Source organism: Cygnus atratus, chromosome 6, assembly GCF_013377495.2.
Source record: "Cygnus atratus isolate AKBS03 ecotype Queensland, Australia chromosome 6, CAtr_DNAZoo_HiC_assembly, whole genome shotgun sequence".
Taxonomy (NCBI): Eukaryota; Metazoa; Chordata; class Aves; order Anseriformes; family Anatidae; genus Cygnus; species Cygnus atratus.
The window spans coordinates 8520759-8542627 of record NC_066367.1 but is presented as its reverse complement, the minus strand read 5'-3'; the positions used below and the strand labels follow the sequence as shown (position 1 = coordinate 8542627).

General features: G+C 40.5%; 1 protein-coding gene across 4 annotated transcripts in view; it reads right to left on the bottom strand.

The window, feature by feature from the left end:
- SPAG16 (sperm associated antigen 16) overlaps nucleotides 1-21869 on the bottom strand; it is a 382795-nt gene that overhangs the window by 78176 nt on the left and 282750 nt on the right. For all 4 annotated transcript variants that reach the window (XR_004777193.2, XM_035536875.2, XM_035536876.2 and 1 more), the window contains one exon: nucleotides 20627-20753. Coding sequence is in view for 3 of the 4 variants with exons in the window: in XM_035536875.2 (XP_035392768.1) it covers nucleotides 20627-20753 (127 nt within the window). In the remaining variant the exon portion in view is untranslated. The remainder of the gene's footprint in view (nucleotides 1-20626; nucleotides 20754-21869) is intronic.

Sequence of the window (21869 nt, the reverse complement as noted above, 5' to 3'; positions counted from 1 at the left end):
GGTTCGTGCTACCTGTAAGCACAGAATCAGCTAAAAGCCACAAAAATTTAACTATTGATCTTGACCACCAAACCACGTTAAAATATGAAAATAAATTCAAATTGGAGTTGGTAGGCTGAATTTACTTTATTTTTTCCCCCCACGTATAAGGCTTATTTGCCTAAGTTAATGTTTTACGGCTATCTTTAATGTGCAAATACTTTCTATGGTGAATACGCAATTTAAGGAGCAAAAAAAAATAAATTAAAAATCAGAAACTCTCATTCTGACGTTATCCTTTTTATTTCCTTCCAAAAAAATCAGTTGAGTGAAGTCAGGTTAATCACCTCTAAATCTCTACGAATAATGGTGTAAAGCCTTACACCGACACTTACACCATCCTTCTGCTGGCTGTGCATCCCCGAGCTGCTTCACTTTATAACCATAATTCATTTTGGCCACTAGATCTGCGTGTAAAGATAAAAGCCAATAGCCAAATTCCTTAGTTTGCCACTGGCTTTCCTCATCTTCCTGTCCAGTGGGTCTCATTTTGGAGATAGTGCCTGATCTAACATGCTCCAAAATCAGGGAAGCCTCTGCTCCCTGTAATATATTCCCGGCACATTGTCATCATTCATGGCGGTAGCAGCAATATGTTGGCTCATTATGTTGTACTAATCTTGCTACCCGATATTCTTTTCACCAATCAATCTGCTGATTACAGCCAGTTTAAATCTTAGCGATAAACAGGATTCGGAGAGTTTTCAAAGGACAATGGAATCGGAATTAATTAGCATCCATTAGAGAAAAACAAAGTCTTCCCACAAACAGACCTGAGAAACCTAGCAGCTCACAAGGACGACGTTTATGGCGCAGCAGATGGGCTCATCTGGCTTTTAGACACTTGCTGTGCAGGACAGCACAGCATCCTCATCTCTCCTCATAGCAATCAAGCTATGGAGAAGTTAATTCTCACACCAAAGAAATTAATTACACCTTGAAATTCTACCAGTGGAGCCAGTTATTGACTCCAGATCACAGGCTGTTCTGGTTCACGACTCATCTTTAAAGCCTGCAAATACAACCAGGAAGCTTCTGTCAAAGGATTTCCAGGTTACATGTGCTGCTCTACCAACCACACACATCACACAGCCAAGAGGGAAACAGAGCATAGCATTTATATGGATAGAAGTTCATATGAAAAGGGGGAAAAAATCATACCTGCTCTCTTCAAACTGTCTTTATAGTGCATTCCTTAATTGGCATCTTAATGTTACTAAAATTAACAAACTCTCACAATGTAAGTGCTTTTCAAAAAACACTAAAATACTTTAAAACATGGCTTTTGGAGAACGGGGGAAAAAAAGACACATTATGGCTGGCATTTAAAGAAATAACAAAAACCATTCTCACTTCTATGGACAACAACAGTAACATTTGCAGTCCCCAGAATCACAAATGTCCTGTAACAGATGATGATAGCCTCACCAACAAGACGAGTAAGAGGCATTTAGCTTTTAATGGCTTTTGTATTTTTTTTTCCCTTACGAGAGCAGCACACTGTGTAAAATGTATTTTAGTCATCAGTAGTTGGAAGCAACTTCTCACATTATTATTCTACATTAGCTCCATTTGTCAATTTGATGACTGAAGACCTACTGGCCAGCTGTGAATGCTGCTTTCTAATCTTACATATATGCTATAGACCAGCCCAGCCACAGGTCTGTCCTTCTGCGCCGAGGGGAACACATCAGGAGAATCATTCGGGAAAGCACGGTGTAAATAAACCAGAGGTATTTGTTATCCAAAGGAAGTTCTTGCTTCTGTATGAGAACATTTCTATGCACGAATTAAAAGAAAACAAGACCGAGAGTAAAGAAAAGCCCTGCCAAAAGTGTCGTCTTTCCCAGTCAAGAGAAGCTGGCACCAGGTGCAGCTCTGTACGTCGCCAAGCTCTTTGCCCTTCCTTGGCCACATGTGAACAGGCTGAAGTCAACGGGAAATTTGGAGCTTTACTGGATCGAGGCCAGAAATGTGATGGACGTTATGACTCTTTTCCATCATACATGCCCAAAATGATATCCCCCAGCTCAGGCATACGTGAAACAGCTATCCTTTTTTCCTTCAAGTTAGCATCAGGTGAAAATGGTGAAGTGTGTTAAAGGTTCGCTAATTGATGATATATTGCCTTAAATTAATTTTCGACTATTAATGTTACTTAACGGAATTTCATATTTCTTATTTGAAAAATGAGGGTCAAAGGAAGCAATGATGAGAGACAATTACTATTACCACTTAGGACCATTAATATGTAAATATATGGGTAAGTTAAGATTGCTAATTTAAGTTGCATAATTGCTGGATACTTCTGAAGTTAGAGCCTAATAGGTTCTGCCATTATTCGCGTCTATTTTGCGTATATACTGTCAATGATTTTTATCCTTACAATACCATGAATAATAGCATCACATTTATTCTATTAACTGATATGGGCACTAATGTCACATTATGCCATTCAATTATTTTATTTCTTTCTAAAAATACAACAGATTAAAAAATTGCATCACTCACACACCTTCATGCTTCAGCTTATGAGTCAATCACAAGTAGTTGGGTTTGAGAAGAAGCTTATGTACTGGGTAGACTTCTCCATAACTGCCTAGTGATTTTTTTTTCTTTCTTTTTTTTTTTTTCCCAGCCTTGCCTTGTAACATCTGATATTACAAACTTTAAAGCACAGATATTTTTTAAAAGGTCAAGACAGAGAATGGATTTGATCCAAGGATCCCCAGCTTAGCAATCCAAAAATCAAGAGAACTCTATCAAATGTCAAGAGAAACTGGAAAAGATTTCAACAAATTATTTCTGCAATACTTCTCATTTATGCAAAGTGTATGCAGGAGGAATATTATAACCAGTTCTAATTTAATGATATTTTACAAATTTTGTCTTACTTTGGACATGTAAAGAATTTTTAAGTGTGGTAGATGAAAATTTGCTCAGCTATGATATATTTAATGATTTTTTTCATTATCACCTAAAACCCTTAAATCAAGATTGTCCTTCAAAAAATATAATCCTAATTTATGGCCTGTATTATACAGTCCATGAAAATAAATGAAGTGTAATATTTTATATCTAATTTTATAATCCCAGTACATTCTTTCTTTTCATTTACAATAAAGTATGTGTCCTACAAAAAATTCCTCATATACTACTATGCATTTTCCTCACAGAAGTGAGAAAAAAAAAAGATGGGAGCTGTAGGAATCTTTTATATATGATTTTAAGACTTTTTTCCCTTAAGAAATATCTTCTGTAGTCAGGTGTCTTGCAGTGAAAGACAGGTTTTCAGTTTCCGAAAGCACAAGGAATTTTCAGTTCTATACAAGTTTGATAATATATAACCAAACTAAAAACATTAAGATCTTCCTTCTCTCTGCCTTGAATGACTTAAATTTGTATCTGACAGTTTTAGACAAGGATAAAATCAGATCATATTCTACCAGCAGGTGAAAATTCTTTCTTTGATATATATAAAAGGCATTTAAATTAACTATCTTCAAACAATTCCTGAGTACAATCCAACATGTTGCTAATTGTTGCAACAACCTCAAGAAAGTCTGGATTTATTTCCACATTCTCCACGCTGCTGAAAATTGAAGAAGTGATTTGGGCCATGAAGAAGCAAGTACCTTTGCTACTTGCCCTTTATTTTGTAATAACTATCTTGTGGCCTTTCTGTAGACAAGTCACTCATGTCACTACACAAGATATAAAGAATAAATCAAGCCCAGTATCTGAGCCATCTGTAATAAAGTTTTAACTACTGATTCAAGAGATACTTTTCCATAAATTGACTCAACATACAATTGGGATTGCTCCAACCCCTTGAGACTTTATCTGCTAACAGATGATAACTCCCCCATAGCTGACAGAGCCAAGTTTAAAAGTGTTTTAGGCCATATCTTCAAAGGCCTCTACAGAGAATCCAATAATGATCTGAATTTCTTTAGGTGTTATCTACTCTTAAATATGAACATCTCTTTTAATCCCTGCTTTGGATTGATGGAATTGCTGGATGGGTTGGGAGAAGTATTTTCTTACAGCTGAACAGTTAAAAAATAGTATAACCAGGTTCCTAAAAAGAGAGGAGATCTACTGAAAATCTATCTAGAAAAGACCTTGTTAGGATAAACAAAGCAAAAGAAATGAATGCTGTTTATGAAAAGTACCTATCAAAGGAAAAGTCAACACAGCAGAGAAATACTAGTCAAGAAAACAGCTCAAACAGCACATCATAACAGTATGACTACTCCAATACAGAGTCTGAAGGAAATCTGGTTCTTGTAGGTTACTGAGGAAAAAGCCCAGAGTAGTCTGTGTGCTATTCATTTTTCTATATCCATTTCTTCCCACGATTCAGATGTCATCTGTACACACTCAGGTGCCACTTAGATAGGAAGCCGCAGTGTATTTATATGATACACTTTATGTATAACTAAAATGCTCTCCATGAAGAGGTGCACGAGTGCAGTCAGGGGAATCAAGGCCAGCCCCACCGAGCACCAGCACACCCTTCAGCGTGCTGCTGCCAGCATGCAGGAATCGGGCATTAATCAGCATTGGCTAAGGTTCGCTGTCTTCTCTGTACAGAAGAGCCCCTAGGCAAAGCAAAAAATACAGAGATGAATGTCTATAACCTCGCTGGTCTTAAAAATCTCATCTCCTTCTGCCTAATTGTTTTTTGTCCTTCAGGGAAAAAATGTGCTAACACCCACAACCCCAAGAGGGTTTTCAGTTCAAGAATCAATTGGTCCACCAGTCCACTCACGGGGAGGAGCACTTCAGCTTCAACCCAAGCATCAAACACACAAAACCATCAGATGACGGGTCTTTTACGCACTACACCCTACCCCAAAACTCTTACAAAGAGATGGCACAGCGAACGTTTCCTGTACCCTGCCTTTAGCCATCCCATACCAAGAGGGCACAGCCTCTTTCCCTCCACCTCTAAAGCATCCAGGCAAGAAACAGGAAAAATGTACTTGCCTCAGACACAACTAGCCACTGCTTAGAATAGAAAGGCCAAATACTGGGTAAAAATAATTCCTCACAAGTGATGCAGAAAGCCTAGTAGCAGCTGAGCGACAAAGGATGAAAAGTCTTGGAAAAGTCTGCTAGGAGAAGCTGGGGAAGCCACCCAAATGTTTGGGAGCCAGGAAAGGATGCTGGAGTCCACGTTCTCTGTGTGGGATGTATGGCACAGACCCAGGCACACGAAACGAGTGGCTTTTCTGAAATACAGCCCTCTGAATAAAGCATGGAAGAGCACTGCACTGTGCTTCCTGCCTTCAGCTGCTGAAAAGCCCCAAATACAAGGAGTATTTTGGTGATTGGACTGGAATGACCACACAGGAAGAGAGCAGCAGGTTGCAGGAAAGCCTTCCATGCACTTGAGCCTCTGAAAATGGTTGGGACCTTACTGTGAGAAGTGAGATAAATTAACTTCTTTCAGTTCCATGGAAGATGTCAAGAAAAAAAACCCACACCTTTCTTCTAAACCTGTAATTCAAAACTCAAAAATCAAGATTTCTTTGAAGGGATTAATTGAATTCACGCCTTTTTTGACATGACCTCATTTTAGTTTGCATTTCTTGTGTCAATAACTTTATGTTAAGAGCTTACACTTTGATAATTAAATCAAAGTTGGAAGTCTTAGAGAATTTTTTGTTCTAAGAAGCCTAAAACAATTTACAGAAGTTCAATAGAGTAGGAAGAAGATCAGGTCACCAAATGAAAGAAATTCAAATGATCTTCAAAAACTGGCCTCCCCCATCTTACCTTAGAGAGTGGATAAATCCACTTTGATACTAGGATTTAATAAAAAGATCAAAAAAAAGTCCACAAGCTAATATCTGCTGTTATTTGGGTAATTTTGTTGTTGAAGTTGTTCTGAGGATGGGATATAAACCAGGGTACATGAAGTAAAACACGAGCTCTGTATTTGTAGAACTCCTAGGACTGAGGGATACACGGAAACAAAAAGTCCTTTTTCTTCTTTGGAAAAAGTTTCATAATCTGTCATACAATACCAGATAAACAGCAAACAGCCTTTCCACATGATCAATTAGATATAAAATAATCTATGTATTTGGTTTAACAAGAGGCAGTCTGAAAGATTCAAATGAGAATACAGAAGGGCTGTGGAAAAGAAAGACAAAGACAAGGAAAAGGAGAAAAGACTATAAGCCACTGTGAGTCAAAGGTGTATGTAAGTGGTTTGCGAATGTTTTTATTCATTAGAGAATCAGAAGAGAAGAAACTCACGTGATTTTATATGCTAAGTCAAGCATTTGTCTTGTAAGTCTTCTAAGAGACAGCTCTGAAAATCTTAAATTCTACGGTTTCTTATAAAGGAAAGAGAGAGAACAAACAGGAAGAACATCCTTGAATGATAAAATGTCTAAGGGACCTGGTGGGAATTCTTCACGTAAGATGTATTCTTCTTCAGGGAACAGGAGTAGATGTAAACAGATGGGCTTATGGAAGTGGAATTGGCAGCTCCACAGATAGCTGCTTTCTTTTATATATGGTTTTTCAGACTCACCAGGGTATTCAGGACCACTCTGCTTAATTATTCTTAACATTTTGCCCATTTCATATCCTCACAATATAATGGTCAAATATAAAAATAATTAAAGCGAGCTTTAGTTTAAACCTCAATGGAAACAATACATTTTTTTCAAACAAACCACTTCAAAAGCGAAACTGTTTTACGAATGTTAGTCCATCTGCTCACAACAGCTCCTCTGGAAATACTTGTTTTGCTTAGAAATACCAAACCTGATTATGTACAGGGTGGTAGATGGGCTGGGGTATACGTCACATACATGCTCTGTTATAAAACACATAGCAGAGTCCATGGGTAGCATAAGAGTTGGGAACAGTCCTCTACGTCCTAGCTCACCACAGAGAACCTCCTGCGCAAGTACTGGTGCCAAGGCAATGCTCAGCACCTCCCAGCAAGCACTGTCAGTCTTCTCCCCAAACTTCAGGTCTATCTACCAGCTAAGACTCTGTTTGAGATTTCAGGAGAGGAACCTTTTTCTTTTCCTGGGGGAGTTCTGACTGAGGAATTGTTTAATAACTTCTGTGGGACTGGTTCTCATTGATTTCCTTTCCTGTTTCTTTTCCCTGTGTTTTGCTTAGATGCCAGAAAAGAAGTGTTTACTGTACTCAGTAACCTTGTTTTCCTTGATTTTGTGTTACCATTCCCGCAGCCCTATCAAGCATCAGAGTTGACTATTAATTTACGTAAATACATTAAGAAAAATCGATAATAAATGTGTTATAACTAATTCATGATTAAACATTACAAGAACGTTAGATCAATCACAATACCCATACCATGAGGCTGCACAGCCCCAGGTTCCCGTAACACTTCACGTCAGACGTACGAGGAAGGCAGGGAGCTCGCTCAGCCCTGGCACGGGGAGAGCTGCCCAGGGAGGACATGGAGGAGCCTCGCACCCATGGCACCGTGTGAGGCCAGTGCTGGCACCCACCTGCTGTCACTGTGCCATGACTCTTGAGGGTTTCTCTGCCTAAATGAAGCCCACAGTTTTGCTGCTCCATCAGCCAGTGACCCTAGGCAACTCTATTTTGCCAGTGCCCAAACTTAGCTTGCAAGCACGGCTGAAATATTGATCATTAATTACTGGACCTGCTACAAATGCCTGTTATGCTATCAGAGAGACTCCAAATGTCATTCAGGCTGAATGCTGTATGAAATGGAAGGGAAAAGAATACACAATAAGAATTTGATAGACCATATTTTAAGTTCTGATTTGTTAGGGAACTCACAATCAAATGCTCAAATTCAGCTAATCCTGTACTCCAAGGACAGCGTTGACTCCTGGTCGTAACATCCAGCTTCAGATGCACATCCAGCACCTGCGTTTTATAGGTAGGTGTCTGTGGATGAAGGAATCACTTGCACATTCCTTTACCGCTAAAAACCATTCATTCAGATAAAGATGAGGTCACGAAAAGGGGGGTGCTGCACAAACTAAAAGCCTACAGCCCTTCATCTCTATTATTTCAAAGCCACCTGTGCTTTCCACCATATCCAAACAGCTTCCATCATGCCAGGAAGCAGAACTATGCAGAGAGCTAGCTGCTTTTACAACTCCTGAGACACAAGCTGGTCAGCCTGGTTTTGTTGTTGTTTCTTTGGTTTTGTTGTTTCAACTGTGAACAGAAGTCCAAAATCTTAGAATAAAGTGATTAAATGCTTGCCAGGATCAGTGTATTTGAACAGGAGTTCTACAAAACCTTGAATACAAAACTACCTGAAGCAGTTACTGTGTACAAGACCTATTGCTTAATCTGGCCCGAGTGCCAGAGGAATGGAAGGTGACAAATATCACAGCAACTTCCGAAAAGAGCCTCAGAAACTGTCAGCTGGTGAGGTCAATTTCCTTACAGGTCTAATAAACTCACTTGTAGAATAATAAAGAGATTTAAGTGAGGAGCGGAGAAATGTCACACCATAGTGAGGAGTTACCAGGGCTTTTATGGCAGGAAACCACTGCTCAGAAATCTGCTTCAGTTCTTTGGTGGTGCTGAGAAGCACAGGAGTAAGGGTGACCTGACTGACATAAGACACTTGAATTCCCCAAAGCTTTTGAGAACCACTGTATCAAAGGCACTCTGGAAGGGGAAGGAAAAAAAATGCTTTCCAAGAGGGCATGGTCAGGACAAAACAGGAACAGATTACCAGAAGAATGTAACATCTATTCTGGGACTTGTGCTAGTCAGCATATTAATAAATATTCTTTTTGAAAGGGTGGGAAGGTGAATATTGAGGTGGCACTCAATAGTAACATTATTCATGTTTTTCAAGATGACAGCACATTTCAAAGACTTGTTGAAAGATTTCAAGATGCTACGGGATTAAGTAATGGGATGGCAGATGTAGCCTGATTCTCAGAAACTCAGAACGATCCTAATGATCAAAAGTACCCTTAATCATATGAATACAGTAAGGACTGTGAACTACTCTTTGTCCCTCAGGACAGAGATCTTTTCACCTCAGTGGATACCTCTCTGAAAACATCAGCTTAACATAGTGTCGACATTTATGGTGGAAAAAAATAAAACCAAAGAACAAACCCAGGAAACCTCATTATGCTCCTATTTAAAAACATGATTTCAGCATATCTTGAACAGATCATACAGGCCTTGTCCCTCCCTTCCATTTCTAGAAGAATGTACCCGAATCAATATTTACAGAAGGGCAACAGGATGAAGAAAGGTGAGGAGTGGCTTATGTATCCAGGAGATTAAACAGACAAGGACTCTTCAGCTCTGAAATGAGAATAGGGAAAGATGTGTCAGCCTAAAGATGTTAAACAAGCTACAATTATTCAGTAATTCCCACAGTACGAGAATCCGAATGTGTCATTAAGAGATTTAAAGCAAAGGCAGGGATGTATTTCATCACTGCTACAGGATCGGCCAGAAGATGAAGCACAGAAGTTTCAGAACAAATGATCAGACAGGTTTAACAGAGGAGAGAGCCACGAAGACCAGTCACGATACACAAGGCCCCCAGCTCTGGGAGGTCCTAATTCACAGGACACTGAAAAATAGCAGCAGAAAAATCTCAGCATTTACTTGTTCTGTTTTTTTTTTCCCCTAAATGTCACCTCCTGCCCACCGCCAGAGATGGGAGAGGGGCAAAACTGACCTTTGCTAGGACCCAGAAAATCTCTTGCTCTTCTCCGTTTCCAGGCAGGATCACTGACGTATGCCATGCATATTAACTTACAACATGAAACATGAAAAGGGAATGATGTTTGACATGAACCCAGCATTAAAGAACTCTCTATCATCACCACCACTCCCCTCTTTTGCTTTATTCTAGGAGCAAATAGGGTATAGTTTCTTTTCTTCCTTATTTACCCAATCACCATCATATATAGTATTTTGCCACAGAAGAAGAAAGGGAAATAAATGCTTTGTTTTGTTGTTCAAAAATCTCAGCACAAAGATTTCTTTCTGTCCACGAAATGGCCACGCATTTGCCTGTGCAAGCCTTTACAAAAGGACACGCAATATCACTGAGCAGTTGGAAGGCTCCATAATGAATATCCATCTACAAAAAGTGGATATGTGAGCTCTGCGCTCTCTCTCTCTCCTAGGTCAGTTATCTAATCCTAAAATTGCATCCAATTTTCTCCAAGGAAAAGTTTTGCATAAGCATAATTTAAATGCCTAAAAGGCATCTAAATCACAATATTCTTAGTAGCGGAATGGCATGAAAAATAAATAAATGGAAGTCATACTTTCATGACAAAGGGAATTTTGTCTCAGGTTTCAAGTTCATTCAAACTGGAGATGCATTGCAAGTGGCTAAGCCCTTTGTCTTCCCCAGACAAATACAACAACTGGGCCATTTAAAACACAGGATCCCACCTAGAAAGAAATCCAGTCCACTTTCGGCTGTGGGGCAAAGCTACAGTTCTTGCCCTGTGTACCAAGCCCATGTACTCCAAAGAATTTCCAATGCGTGGGCTTGACAGTTTGAGAGGATCCATCAGTGGGAGCATCTCCTGGACCAGGAGAGTCGCTCCTGCTAAACTCCCATTTGCAGGCATTTAGCACACTATGCTGTGTCCTGTTTAGGCTTCAGGAGGGAAACCAAGGATTTCAAGCCAATGTTTTTTTGTTTTTTTTTTTTTTTTGCTAGCCTGCAAGCCTTAAAAAGGGCTGGCAGATATTGTTGTGGAAGCAAACTGCTCATCCTTTTTGTTCTCCTATTGAGCAGATGTGATGCCTGCCCTTGCACCTCCCACCACCACTTCAGGCAGTTTATGACTGCTAGTGGCAGCAGCATGACTGCAGATGCCCTAGACTTTGTCTCACTCACCCTTTTCCACCTGGCCCTGCAAAAGCAAGCAAGACTGGTTCATAAAAAACAGCAAGCCCTCCTGAGACATCTATATGGAGATTATATTGTTAATCAATTTATTTTGCATAACCCCATGGATCACTTGCTATTGATGATTAGGCATTTTAGCTCCTCTGACAATTTGTCAATAAAATAAAAATAAAAAAGGCTATGAACAGCATACATAATTTAAAGATGATCTCCTGCTTGAAAAGAGATGCCACTTTCAAAGGTCTGAATAGAATTAGTTTGTGAATGTATTTCATTTACCAAGTGGACGAGTTATTCCAAGGAACCAAAAAATTTAGTGTTAATAACTACACTGGTATCCATGGTGGGTTACTTGTTTACTAAATGAGAGGTGAATAATTATCCTTTAGAGCTCAGTTTAAAAGGTATATTGAAAAAATATCAAGCTTGATAAAAATGTAGCTTCTATGTTGCTATTCAAATTCAACCTAGGCTGGTAGTTTTTACCAAAACAGAAGTGGAAAGATAAATATTTCTAACAGATTGTTGCAGATTGTTTTAAGATCATTTTATATGAAAACATCTGACATTTAGCTTCAAAACTTTCTAGAGGCAAGTATGAAATTTGCTTCCTGAAAGGATGGGAATGGCACGCAAATTGACCAAACTACCTAAATTACCCTTGAGCTTGAAACAAGATAGTTAGGTTGTCACAATACATTTTTCCTTTTTTTTTCTCCAAAGTATCCAAACTGAACGGACTATCAGCTTCTACCCAAGTATTTGCTTCCCTTAAGTCAAAACACCCGATTTCTTCTTCCTGTAAGTGTATGCATTACACTCACTGCATAATTCTGGATCGATCCACAAAGCTACCAGCTAACTAACAACTCTCGGTTAGTGACGAAAATATACTTAATTTCAACAGCGATGACGATGCAAATGGCTGTCCCCTTACAGATTACCGGACCCATTCAGTCCTTGGCAGAGAACGTCATGGCTGTTGTACCTTGCATATTGAAAATATAGAAAGCACACCCAAATACTAGATCAATAGTATCTTACTTCAAAAATCCCTTCTTTTTATTACTGGATATGAATGATGAATGCAGTATTGATTCATTTCTTTACATATAATACAGATGCTTCACTCAAAACACAAGACCTGGATACCTGTGAGGCTGTAATGACCTTCAGGAGCCCTTGCTCTGACTGTCTGCAGGAATAAGTTAATCAGGAGATGAAGCTCTTGTATCTAAGCCAGGCTGGAGATGAAGCTGTGCAGTCTGAGTGAAACAAGTGAGTTCTCATTCAATCACTGTAAATACATTCAAAGTGGGAATTTGCTAACTGTAGCACTCTGTAAGCTGGAAGTAATATAAACAATAAATATAAAAGAGAACACATGGACCTAATAAAGTCACAGAAGCAGTAAATGCTAGAAATGAGATGCTGAATACATTCATATTTTAAGACCTGTGCTTAGTTTAAGTGGGATTAGAAAAAAAAAAAAAAAAAAAAACAACCTGTTGAAAACCATTTTAATTCAGTTTGTGGATAGCTGCTGGAGAATCAAAATTTTGATCAGCTACGTCTCACTTGGGATGCATAAACCTCCAATTACTTTCAGCTTCTGTTAGTTTAATACAAGGATGGCAAAAATCATGTGGACATTCCCTTCATTTACTTTTGGAACAAACAATTTGCTCATCACCATGTTTTGGCTGACTGCCTGAACAGCTGAAACTGTTGTTCCTCCTTGAAGAATAACATTTAACCAGTCAAATAATAATCCGTTCAACCTGGGGTCCTCAAAAAAAACCTAACAGGTCAATATATTGCTCTAATGAGGCACAACCCTGGCATCCAGAACATTGTTTTTCTGCTGGGCATATGCAGGCAAGTGAGAAGGGAATATTTAGTACTACAGTATCTACTCGAAAAAGGCTGGCTCTATTAAATAGCTGTCCATCTTCTTGCACTCTGGGGAAGGATGCATTCCTCTCTAACAAAGATGAAGGGAATATCAATGGGGCTAATCTCTTCAAAGTGCTCAGAGCTCAAAGCAATTGCCTGCAGTCGTACACAGTCCCCACCCTCATTAGCTCAGCAAAGAAAACACAGCAAAGACAAAACAGTGCTCTGCAACGCAAGCTAAAATGTAAAATAGGGGGGGTTCCAAGCCACCTCCCCTCCCTTTCCAAAGGACAAATATTTCATACATTTTAAATTATGTCTGCACTGACAATAAAGTCATATATTTAAGAATCCCTTTTCTGTCTAACATATTTAAATATTGGGGAGCTTGCTCGCATTGAAAAATGGCCGTGACACAACAGAAATACGGTGTGGCACAACTCTTCTCCTGAGCAACAAAGGAGAGAAATTCATTGCCAACTTTTTCCCTTTTGTAAAAGCACAACAGCCAGAAATCAGGGAAGTGATAGCTTCCCACCCGTGATACAAGGAGACCAAATGATCCGTCGGTCAGCTCGTGTTTACGTAATCTCCATAGAACCCACTGCCTTCAAATTAGAGCATTTTACGGTCAGGAAAACAAATGCGGAGAGCAAGAGAGGAATGAAATACAGCAGCATGAGGGGAGAAGAGAGAATTACGAGACAAGGAATTATGGCTGAATAACACAGTCGTATGACACATCCTTTTACTCCCGCGCTGGCCTTAGGAATAATTAAGGATGGTCACCAGATGTCCTAAGCACTCCTCGGAGAAAGACAGACGTGTTGCTGATCTGACTTCCATGGCGAGGCAGCATGATGGGGACAAGAAAATAGGGCACGGGTTGTGTAAACCAACTCAGTCCACACGGCAATTTCTCCAGGGAGCCTACTAATGGATTCGTCAGTTCAAGCACGCCGGCTGGGCAGGCTACCTAGGGACAAAACAACAATACTGGTGTGCTGCCTACCAGCACACAGCTGGGGCAACAGCACTTGCTTGTTGAAAAACTCCGCCAAAGCAGGGATTTCAGCGTGAAGGACAAAGCACAAAGGCTCTGTCTTAGCGTGGCTGAGGTGAACCAGCCCACCACCATTTCCCCCTGAGGGACAGGTTTTGAAAATCTGCTGCTGTTTGTCTTATCCCGTTCTGGAAGGAAGGAGGAAGAACTTTTTCTGGCTAATTGCTGCTTGGCCCAGCTTCTGCAGAAGTGAAGAGCTGAGGGGGCATGCATGAGACCAGCACTTGGGTGCAGAGCACTGACACAACAGCACTTGGAGAGGATCTGAAGCCAAAGAAATCAAAAATGCTGATCACCAAACGAAGAATGGAGAACTAAGATGTGGGTGGCTGCATCTGTGCCCATCAAGCAAAACTCCTAGGCATGTGGATTAGCTATAGTTAGAGGAAAGAGAACATGAGAATCCTTTGTTTGCATAGAAGAGTGTGTAGGGCTGCAGTGAAAACACACAGACCTTGCCATGCTGAAGACGGCACTCCTGGACAAAGGCACTCCTGGACTCCAGTGCAAACCCCTACGACCGTTCAAACCCTCAACGAAGACAGGGTTCTGATGTAGCAGGCATAAAAACCATTCATGATGGAAGAAAGGGGAGGAATGAGTGACCTGCAAAGGTACAGCTTATGCTCTGCAAATAGACCCATGAAAAGCTTGAATTAGAAACAAAGCAGGCAAATTCCACACATCATGCCAAGTCCTAAGTGCAACGCAAAGACCAGTGGGACAGCAGCATGTTGAAGGGAGAAAAGGAGAATTAAGAGAAAAGAAGCAAAATAGAGAGGAACTAGTCTTGATTCACTAACAGATTGGAAAGATGTGATCAGAAACATGGCTTGGTAACCCTTGCCGCCCTCTTAGGTGGAGCTACAGCAAGTCCAAAGTGATTAATGAGCAGAATCAGGAGCTACCCAAGCTCTGTTTGGAAAAGCCAGTGCCAGGACAAGTCCAAACAATTATACCTGGATCTATTTCAATCGATGTTGAGCTCTGTTTGCATCTCAGCATAGACTTGCAGGGTTAACTACACTCATGCATGCCTGCCCAATCAGTCCACGCATGAGCACCCAACAAATGTGCACAGCAGTACCCAATTGGTTCTTGCACTGAGTGCCCCATCACTTCATGCATGGGTGCCCAAGCGCTGACACCCAGATACCTTACACATGAGCACCCCAATGAATTTCCCAAGCACCCCATCAGTCCATACATGGGTGTGTTATCAGTAGACACGCAGCCCTTGAAGGACTGTGCCCTCAGCGACCCTCACCAGCACAGGGACACCCAGAAGGACTGCAGCCTGTGGGTGACCTACACTGGAGCAGCAGCAGCAGGGAGCAGCAGAGGCAAAGCATCTCGGAGGCCAAATTTGCAGCAGGTAGAAGCCATCACACACACAGCCCCAAGCCTCCTGCATCGCCTGCTGCTGCAGCGGAGGAGCTGGGACGGTGGAGCACAGCCCATGGCTAAAACACAGCAGGTGGAGACTGGGAATGGCAGGACAAGAGATGCTTGGCTTAAATTCAGGCTGCAAAAGGGGGAGGAAAAGCATTTACATCAGTGCTTGCTTCATTCTTCATGTTTTCTTTTGTCTCAATACCCGAATGAGTGATCAGGAGTTTCTGTTAATTGGCAATAACTTAAACTAAGTAAAAATTTCCCAAGTTGAGACTGCTTTGCCTGCAACAGCTCATATATACTCAAAATGAGGTAGGGACTCAGGCGCTGAACCACAAGGGAAAAAGCACCCTAAGGAATCAATTGATGTTATCAAGTAATCTGCCTTGGAGATTAAAGAACACACAGCAATAAAGTGTTGTAATGAAAAAAGCTTTTTAGTAAGAAATGGGGGTCATAGGGAAAAACACACATTAATGTCAGCACATAATTGCACTATATGGACAAAATCAGATTGCTGCTAAAAAGATTACTGTGGTAAATTCTGCACTAGAGGATTTTTTTCCCATCAAGCGTGACTTTAACTACAAGCAAGAGGGCGACAAATATAGAAAAACAAGGTTCAGAAAATGCAAAAAAAGTGAGATGAAGAGTCGAGACCCCATCCTGCCCCGGTTCTGCTGATACCTGGACTCATCTCTGGTCGACACAGTCCCCTCCGGAGACTGGAGGCACAGGGCATCCCCAGCTCTCCTCGCATCCACCAACGAATGGCAAAATCCACCCTGCAGCTTCCCAGCAAGGGAGAGCTTCTTCCATCCTAGACAAATCCCTCAGCCTGTCAAGATTAAGCTTTATGTACTTGGCACCACTTGAGTGACATGAATTAACCAGAAATGCGAAGGAAAAAGGGGAAAGAAGGAAAAGACCAGCACCTGGCACCTCAATACCTGCTTGTCTTTGCAGCCCATCTCCCACCTGAAATTGAGGGAATCAAAGAGAAAATTGAGTGGGCGCCTTGCTCACTGCAAGATCATACTTCTAACTAAATGAGACTGCCATATAATAAATCAGTATTATTTATGTTTAAGAAATAGGATATATACCCAACTAGGCACATGCAAATTTAAACAAATGCAATTTCTGCTTCTGAATCTTTCTACTCCATTTACAGGGGTTATTTCTGCCAGCTCTGTTCTGAGCACCCAAATTGCTACCAGATAAGACAGCTTAAAACTGTAATTCTGGGACTTCAACTGAAGACCCAGTACCAGCAGAAATTCTGACAATCTAAGGTTTAATTTCTCTGCCTTCATCCCCTGTGAGGCCTGTGTGAATCACCTGTGGCTTTAATAGTATCAGGACTAGCCCAAATAATGTCTAGTGCAAATATTGAAGGTGCTGCAGCACTGACATCCCAGCAATCCTGCTAAGAACAATTCTGCATTCAGTGAAGGGTGGATACTATGCAGACACAAATTCATAGATCACTATTTAATACCAAAAACAATCCAAGGCTGAACAGCAAACAATCCTGTCACCCGCTGGGCTAATGGCCAACTCCTATTAACAGTCCTGTGTAATGTCACGTGATGGTGTAATTAAGCAAATTATGCCAGCTTTTAGATACCAATGCGGAGCAGCTACCCTAACTTCACCATGGCTGAAAGCCGTACCATTTGCTCCATAGCCACTTCCTAGCACCACGTGTCTTCTGCATCCCCCAAACTCCTATCTCCCAAAATAAACCACATGTATCACAAGGTGATGTTGACTCTCGTAGTTGTTCACTTTCACATTAATTTGCAAACTTTACATTCTTTTAATATACTCATTGTACCTGCAGATCTCAAAATGCAGCACTAGGCTCTTCCTAGGCTGATGATTTTGGACTATTTTTTTAAGGAAAGTTGCTTGGCTTGTTTTAATACATAATGATAATAATAATAAGTATGTCAATAAATAAACTAGAATCCTCTACAGTTTCCCTACCTCTTCCATACTATTAATGGCTGTATTGTGATTAATCGTATCAAGTAAACTTTCTAAACTGCAACTGGGAACATCTAAGCTTGGTGACAAGAGAGAGATAAGGGATTTGTGAATGCTGCAGAAGAAAATATGCATGTGGGAATGCTGGGTAACTAGCATATGAAAAAATTTAAGTGAATTTACTGAAAAGAAAGCAAAAAAACAATCAACAGTTACTTGTGTTGTGGTCTGTCCTGAAAATAACCACAACCGGTGCCCTCTCTGAAACCTTTCACAGAATGCAGAATTCAAGGACCGTGCTCCTTGGTGGTTTTGACACCAAGGACAATACTGACCATCAGTGCCCCCAGGGGGCTGAGTCCCACCAGCTCCAGCACCATCTCTCGTTCCAAGACCATGAGCTAGTTTCAGAAAGATTCATGGAAGAAGAAAGCCTACATGAAATGCAATAGTGATCAGTTAATCATGTAATTAATTTCTCCCCATCCACAAGTGGACCACAGAGAAGAGTATACCTGCCAGCTGAGCGAAAGGAAAGCTAAGGCACGAGGAAGCAGACCAGACATTATCTAAAGCAGAAAGATTTATACCCAGTTCTTTTTCATTAACTTATTTAAGATCTGAGTGTGGTCCTGAGAAAGAAGAAAATGGCTTCATGGTCAAACATCTATCCCCTGAATAGCATTCAGATCATGAGTCAGCAAGACCCATCTGCAATAAGGCCATCAGGTGAATCCCAATAATTGTCAAACTCATTCTTGGTGCTAGCTCTTTGTGAAGCAACTCCCATCGAGCACATCTCACACTGAGAGTAGATATCACCACTTAAGATAAAAGGTAAGATGTTTCTCACTACATTACATCTGCAATTACAATTACTTAAAAACAACACAAAGGAAAACCAAATAAGATATTTGATTAGTTGGGGCCTTACTATCTCTGACCTCAATCTCATTTGCAGATACCACCAAACTTTTCATAAAACCCTTCTATCATTATTAGCTATAATTTAAATAATTACGGGGCAGAAAAAAAACACCCATAACTGTTCAACCATGGCTCTCTAATCTAGTAATTAAATCCACCTGCAGGAAGCTGAACAATTTGTTTCCTGTGTGTATGACTACTAATGCAGTCAAGTACTTTACACTAGCTGGTATATCATCACCAGGAGGGACTGAGGGACATAGCCAGGAATTAAGCCACACTTTGATAAAGCCAGAAAAACTCGCCCAAATACCTCCCCAGACAGAGGTCCCAAACGAGACAAGTGTGCCAATGCCCATCAGGCTGCTAAGTGAGCATGGGACACCTTCTCCCAGCCCTATTTGGGTGTTTTTTCTTTTTTTAATATTCTTGCTGTTTGACTTATTTCAATACAGTTCCTATTTTTAGCTAACCCCGTTCAAATGACTGAGTGAATAGTTTGACCAAGTCCACATATTGATCAACTAATTGTTAAAAATAATTACTGTTTAGACAAACAATGCAGGAACTGCTGGGTCATTCGTCTAGCCGTCTGCTGTTGCAGAGGACCACGTCATGCAGCCTCTCCCACTGATGCATCAAGGGCTACCTTTGGATCACTCAGGCTCACTTTGGTTTAGCTAGCATGCGTAGTAGGAGAAAAATAAATAAAATAATGACAAAATGGTATCAGCATGAGTTAAGCATTCACGTACTCAGGAGCTCTACCTGGGTCCCATGCTGCCCTGCTAACAGGAACCAAACTGGCTGCACCCAGGTTTGCTGAAACCACTGCACCATTACACTCAGATGCAGCACAGAAAATGCATTGCTGTCAGCCACAACACTCGCCCAGCAAATTAAAAACCGCTCCGTAATGAACAAGTAGCTGTGTGCTTGTACCTCTGCAAGGTACCTACATACTCCAACAGGCGCTGCCTGTGCAGCTTGCCCAGGGTGCCTCTCCCTGCACCCCAGCTAGGGCACGCAGGGGCTCTGCTCAAACCCCACAAGCTGTAAAGACCTCTCTCTCTTCCCCAGGTACTTTCGTATCTTTAGTAGGTGCGACTGCGTCCCGTTACGTTATGCCTCGTTCTGATCATCCATATCAATTGGATCTCTCTGATGTGTGCTTACTCCTGCAGAGAAAATTTTGGATTTTATCCAGACGTTGGAAAAATTTGCCCATTTAGATTGCCTGAGGCCGATAACCTTTCTACTGGAAACCTCCCATCTGGCTAGAAATATTGCTCCTGCACTCTGCAGGGATGTGATTCCTTTGCAAATAACCCAATATTCTACTCCAGAAATGCAGAACTGCCTCAAATCCTAACCAAGAAAAAATGAGCTCTTGTTCCAAATTACACACATAAATAGAATAGTCGTTAAATTTGTCTTTGGGAAGTGGTCAAAAATGGACGGTGTTGATGTATTTTACCCCCTGGAAATGAAAATACCCTATTTAACAGTACAGCAGAGAGATCTGTGAAAACACTACAGAAAGACTAGAGTTTGATGGCAAAGTTTTCTGCCAAGAGACTATTTGTATTATGGATTTCACAGTATGTGGGTCATTATGACAAAACGTGCTATTGTTTCTGTTTAAATGATTCCTTATTTTTCTCTCACGTTCTAGTGAAACATTTTATGCATATAACACAAATGCATACATATTTTCCAATAAACAAAATACATATTACATTCTATATCATTACATCATGTCATATCATATTATCCTACCTTTGAGTAAGAATGACTTTCTGAGTGAAGATCAAATTCCATGCTGCAATATAAATGCTTGTCCGTGCTTTGGAATTGAGGAATAATATTGTTTTTAAACCAAAAAAAAATATTTTACAACAGCCCCTCTTCAAATGAAAATGCACCTTCATTCAGAATACTGCTGACACAGTAATACAAGGTTGATAATGAAAAATAACTGGTTATTTCAATACTTTGTGCACAGTAAGCACTCCTGTCAACACAATCAAAATCTGAGGCAATTATAAGAGGACTTAGTAAGGTGGTTATGAAATGCAACTGTAGAATTAGCAAATAAAAAGAACAGACAGTACTGGAGAATACACGTGACTAGAACAGAGGAAATCTTGCTAAGTTTTCAGTGATAATTTGTATTTTATGTAATAATTTTGTAATTGCACTTCTTGTTATTGTACATTTTGCCTTTTCTGTAAACAGAAAATTAGACCAAACTGCTGATCCTGTCCAGAAAACACGTGCATCGACCGCCAGTTGGTACTATTGGGCATCTCGTCTTTCAAATGAACACATCTGTGCTGTGTCACACATGCTCTCCAGCTTCAGAAGTGTAGATTTCAAAGTAAAACATGTCTCAAGGAAAAAAAAAACTTGGTAAAAGCTCCTACCAGAGTAATCAAAGGCAGCCTGGTTGGCAGGACGGGGGCCGGCATCGACGGACGTGATGGGGACTGACTGCCGAATGTCCCAGAGCTTCAGCATGCCGCGGGAGTCACAGGAAGCGATCGTATCACCCTGTTGACGGTGGAGACGAAACCAAGGCATCACTCTTGTATTTTTGCAAAGAAGAAAGCATGTGAAACAGGGCTGGATACCCGTGGATGCCAGATATAGTAACTGTATGTATTAAAACAAATGTAAGTTATTATTTGTTAGGTTATCACGGTCTCTTGACCACTACACTGACTTGAATACCAACACTGCTATAGGACTTCTGAAGAAAACATTCCCCATGCTGCTCTTCAATAATGATTAAAAAATGAAAATTAAAAAAAAAAAGTGACAGAAAAACTTTGAATATGCAGCATAGGAACAAATGCAAAAATCAAAGAAGGTTGGGTAAAGGATGCCCAAATATCATTTTGGTTGGCTAATTCCTAACCATAACAGAAAGAAACCACTGGCTACCAATATAGAAAGATCTACTATTTATTTAAACCTCCAATATAAAGATTTAAAATACCAAATCCCCAAACCAGCTCAACTGGTATATGTTCAGAGTCATCAAAGTTTTTTCCCATTTGTGCAACGGTGTGAGAATAGATTAACGGGTATTGTTTTGAAGCAGAATCGCAATGATACAGAACCGAGAAACAGGTGAAACACCGGCCAAGTGCCGCATCTGTGACTTTTTTTGTATTCAGTTAATTTTTATTTCTTTCATGTAAATAATGCATGCAAGAAAATGTGTGGGGTCATCTAGCAAATACAGGAATTAAGATCTGAAAACATCCATTGCCTTCTCAAGCAGAAAGTAATGGACGACAAAATACTATCATGGTGTAAGTTTAATGAAATCTTTAGGTCCATTTGGAGGAGACCTGAACTGTCTAAACTCCATTCTAGCTTGTTACAGGGACTAATAGAGAGTAATACACAGAAACAAAGCAATCATTGCTTGGAGAATTCATTCAGCTGGCGATGAATAAGCTCTCAGCACTCGCTGTTTTGCAGGAAAGCTCGGTGACCAAACCAACACCACGTTATGGAGAACCTATTTGTTTAACTGTCTGTTCAGCTAGACCTGCTTAATTCTCTTTCATTTCACCCACTCGGCCTATACAAATGACAAGGTCAAGCAGGCCTTGCAGGAAACAAAACAAACAAAAGCAACAGCTACACTCTGAATTA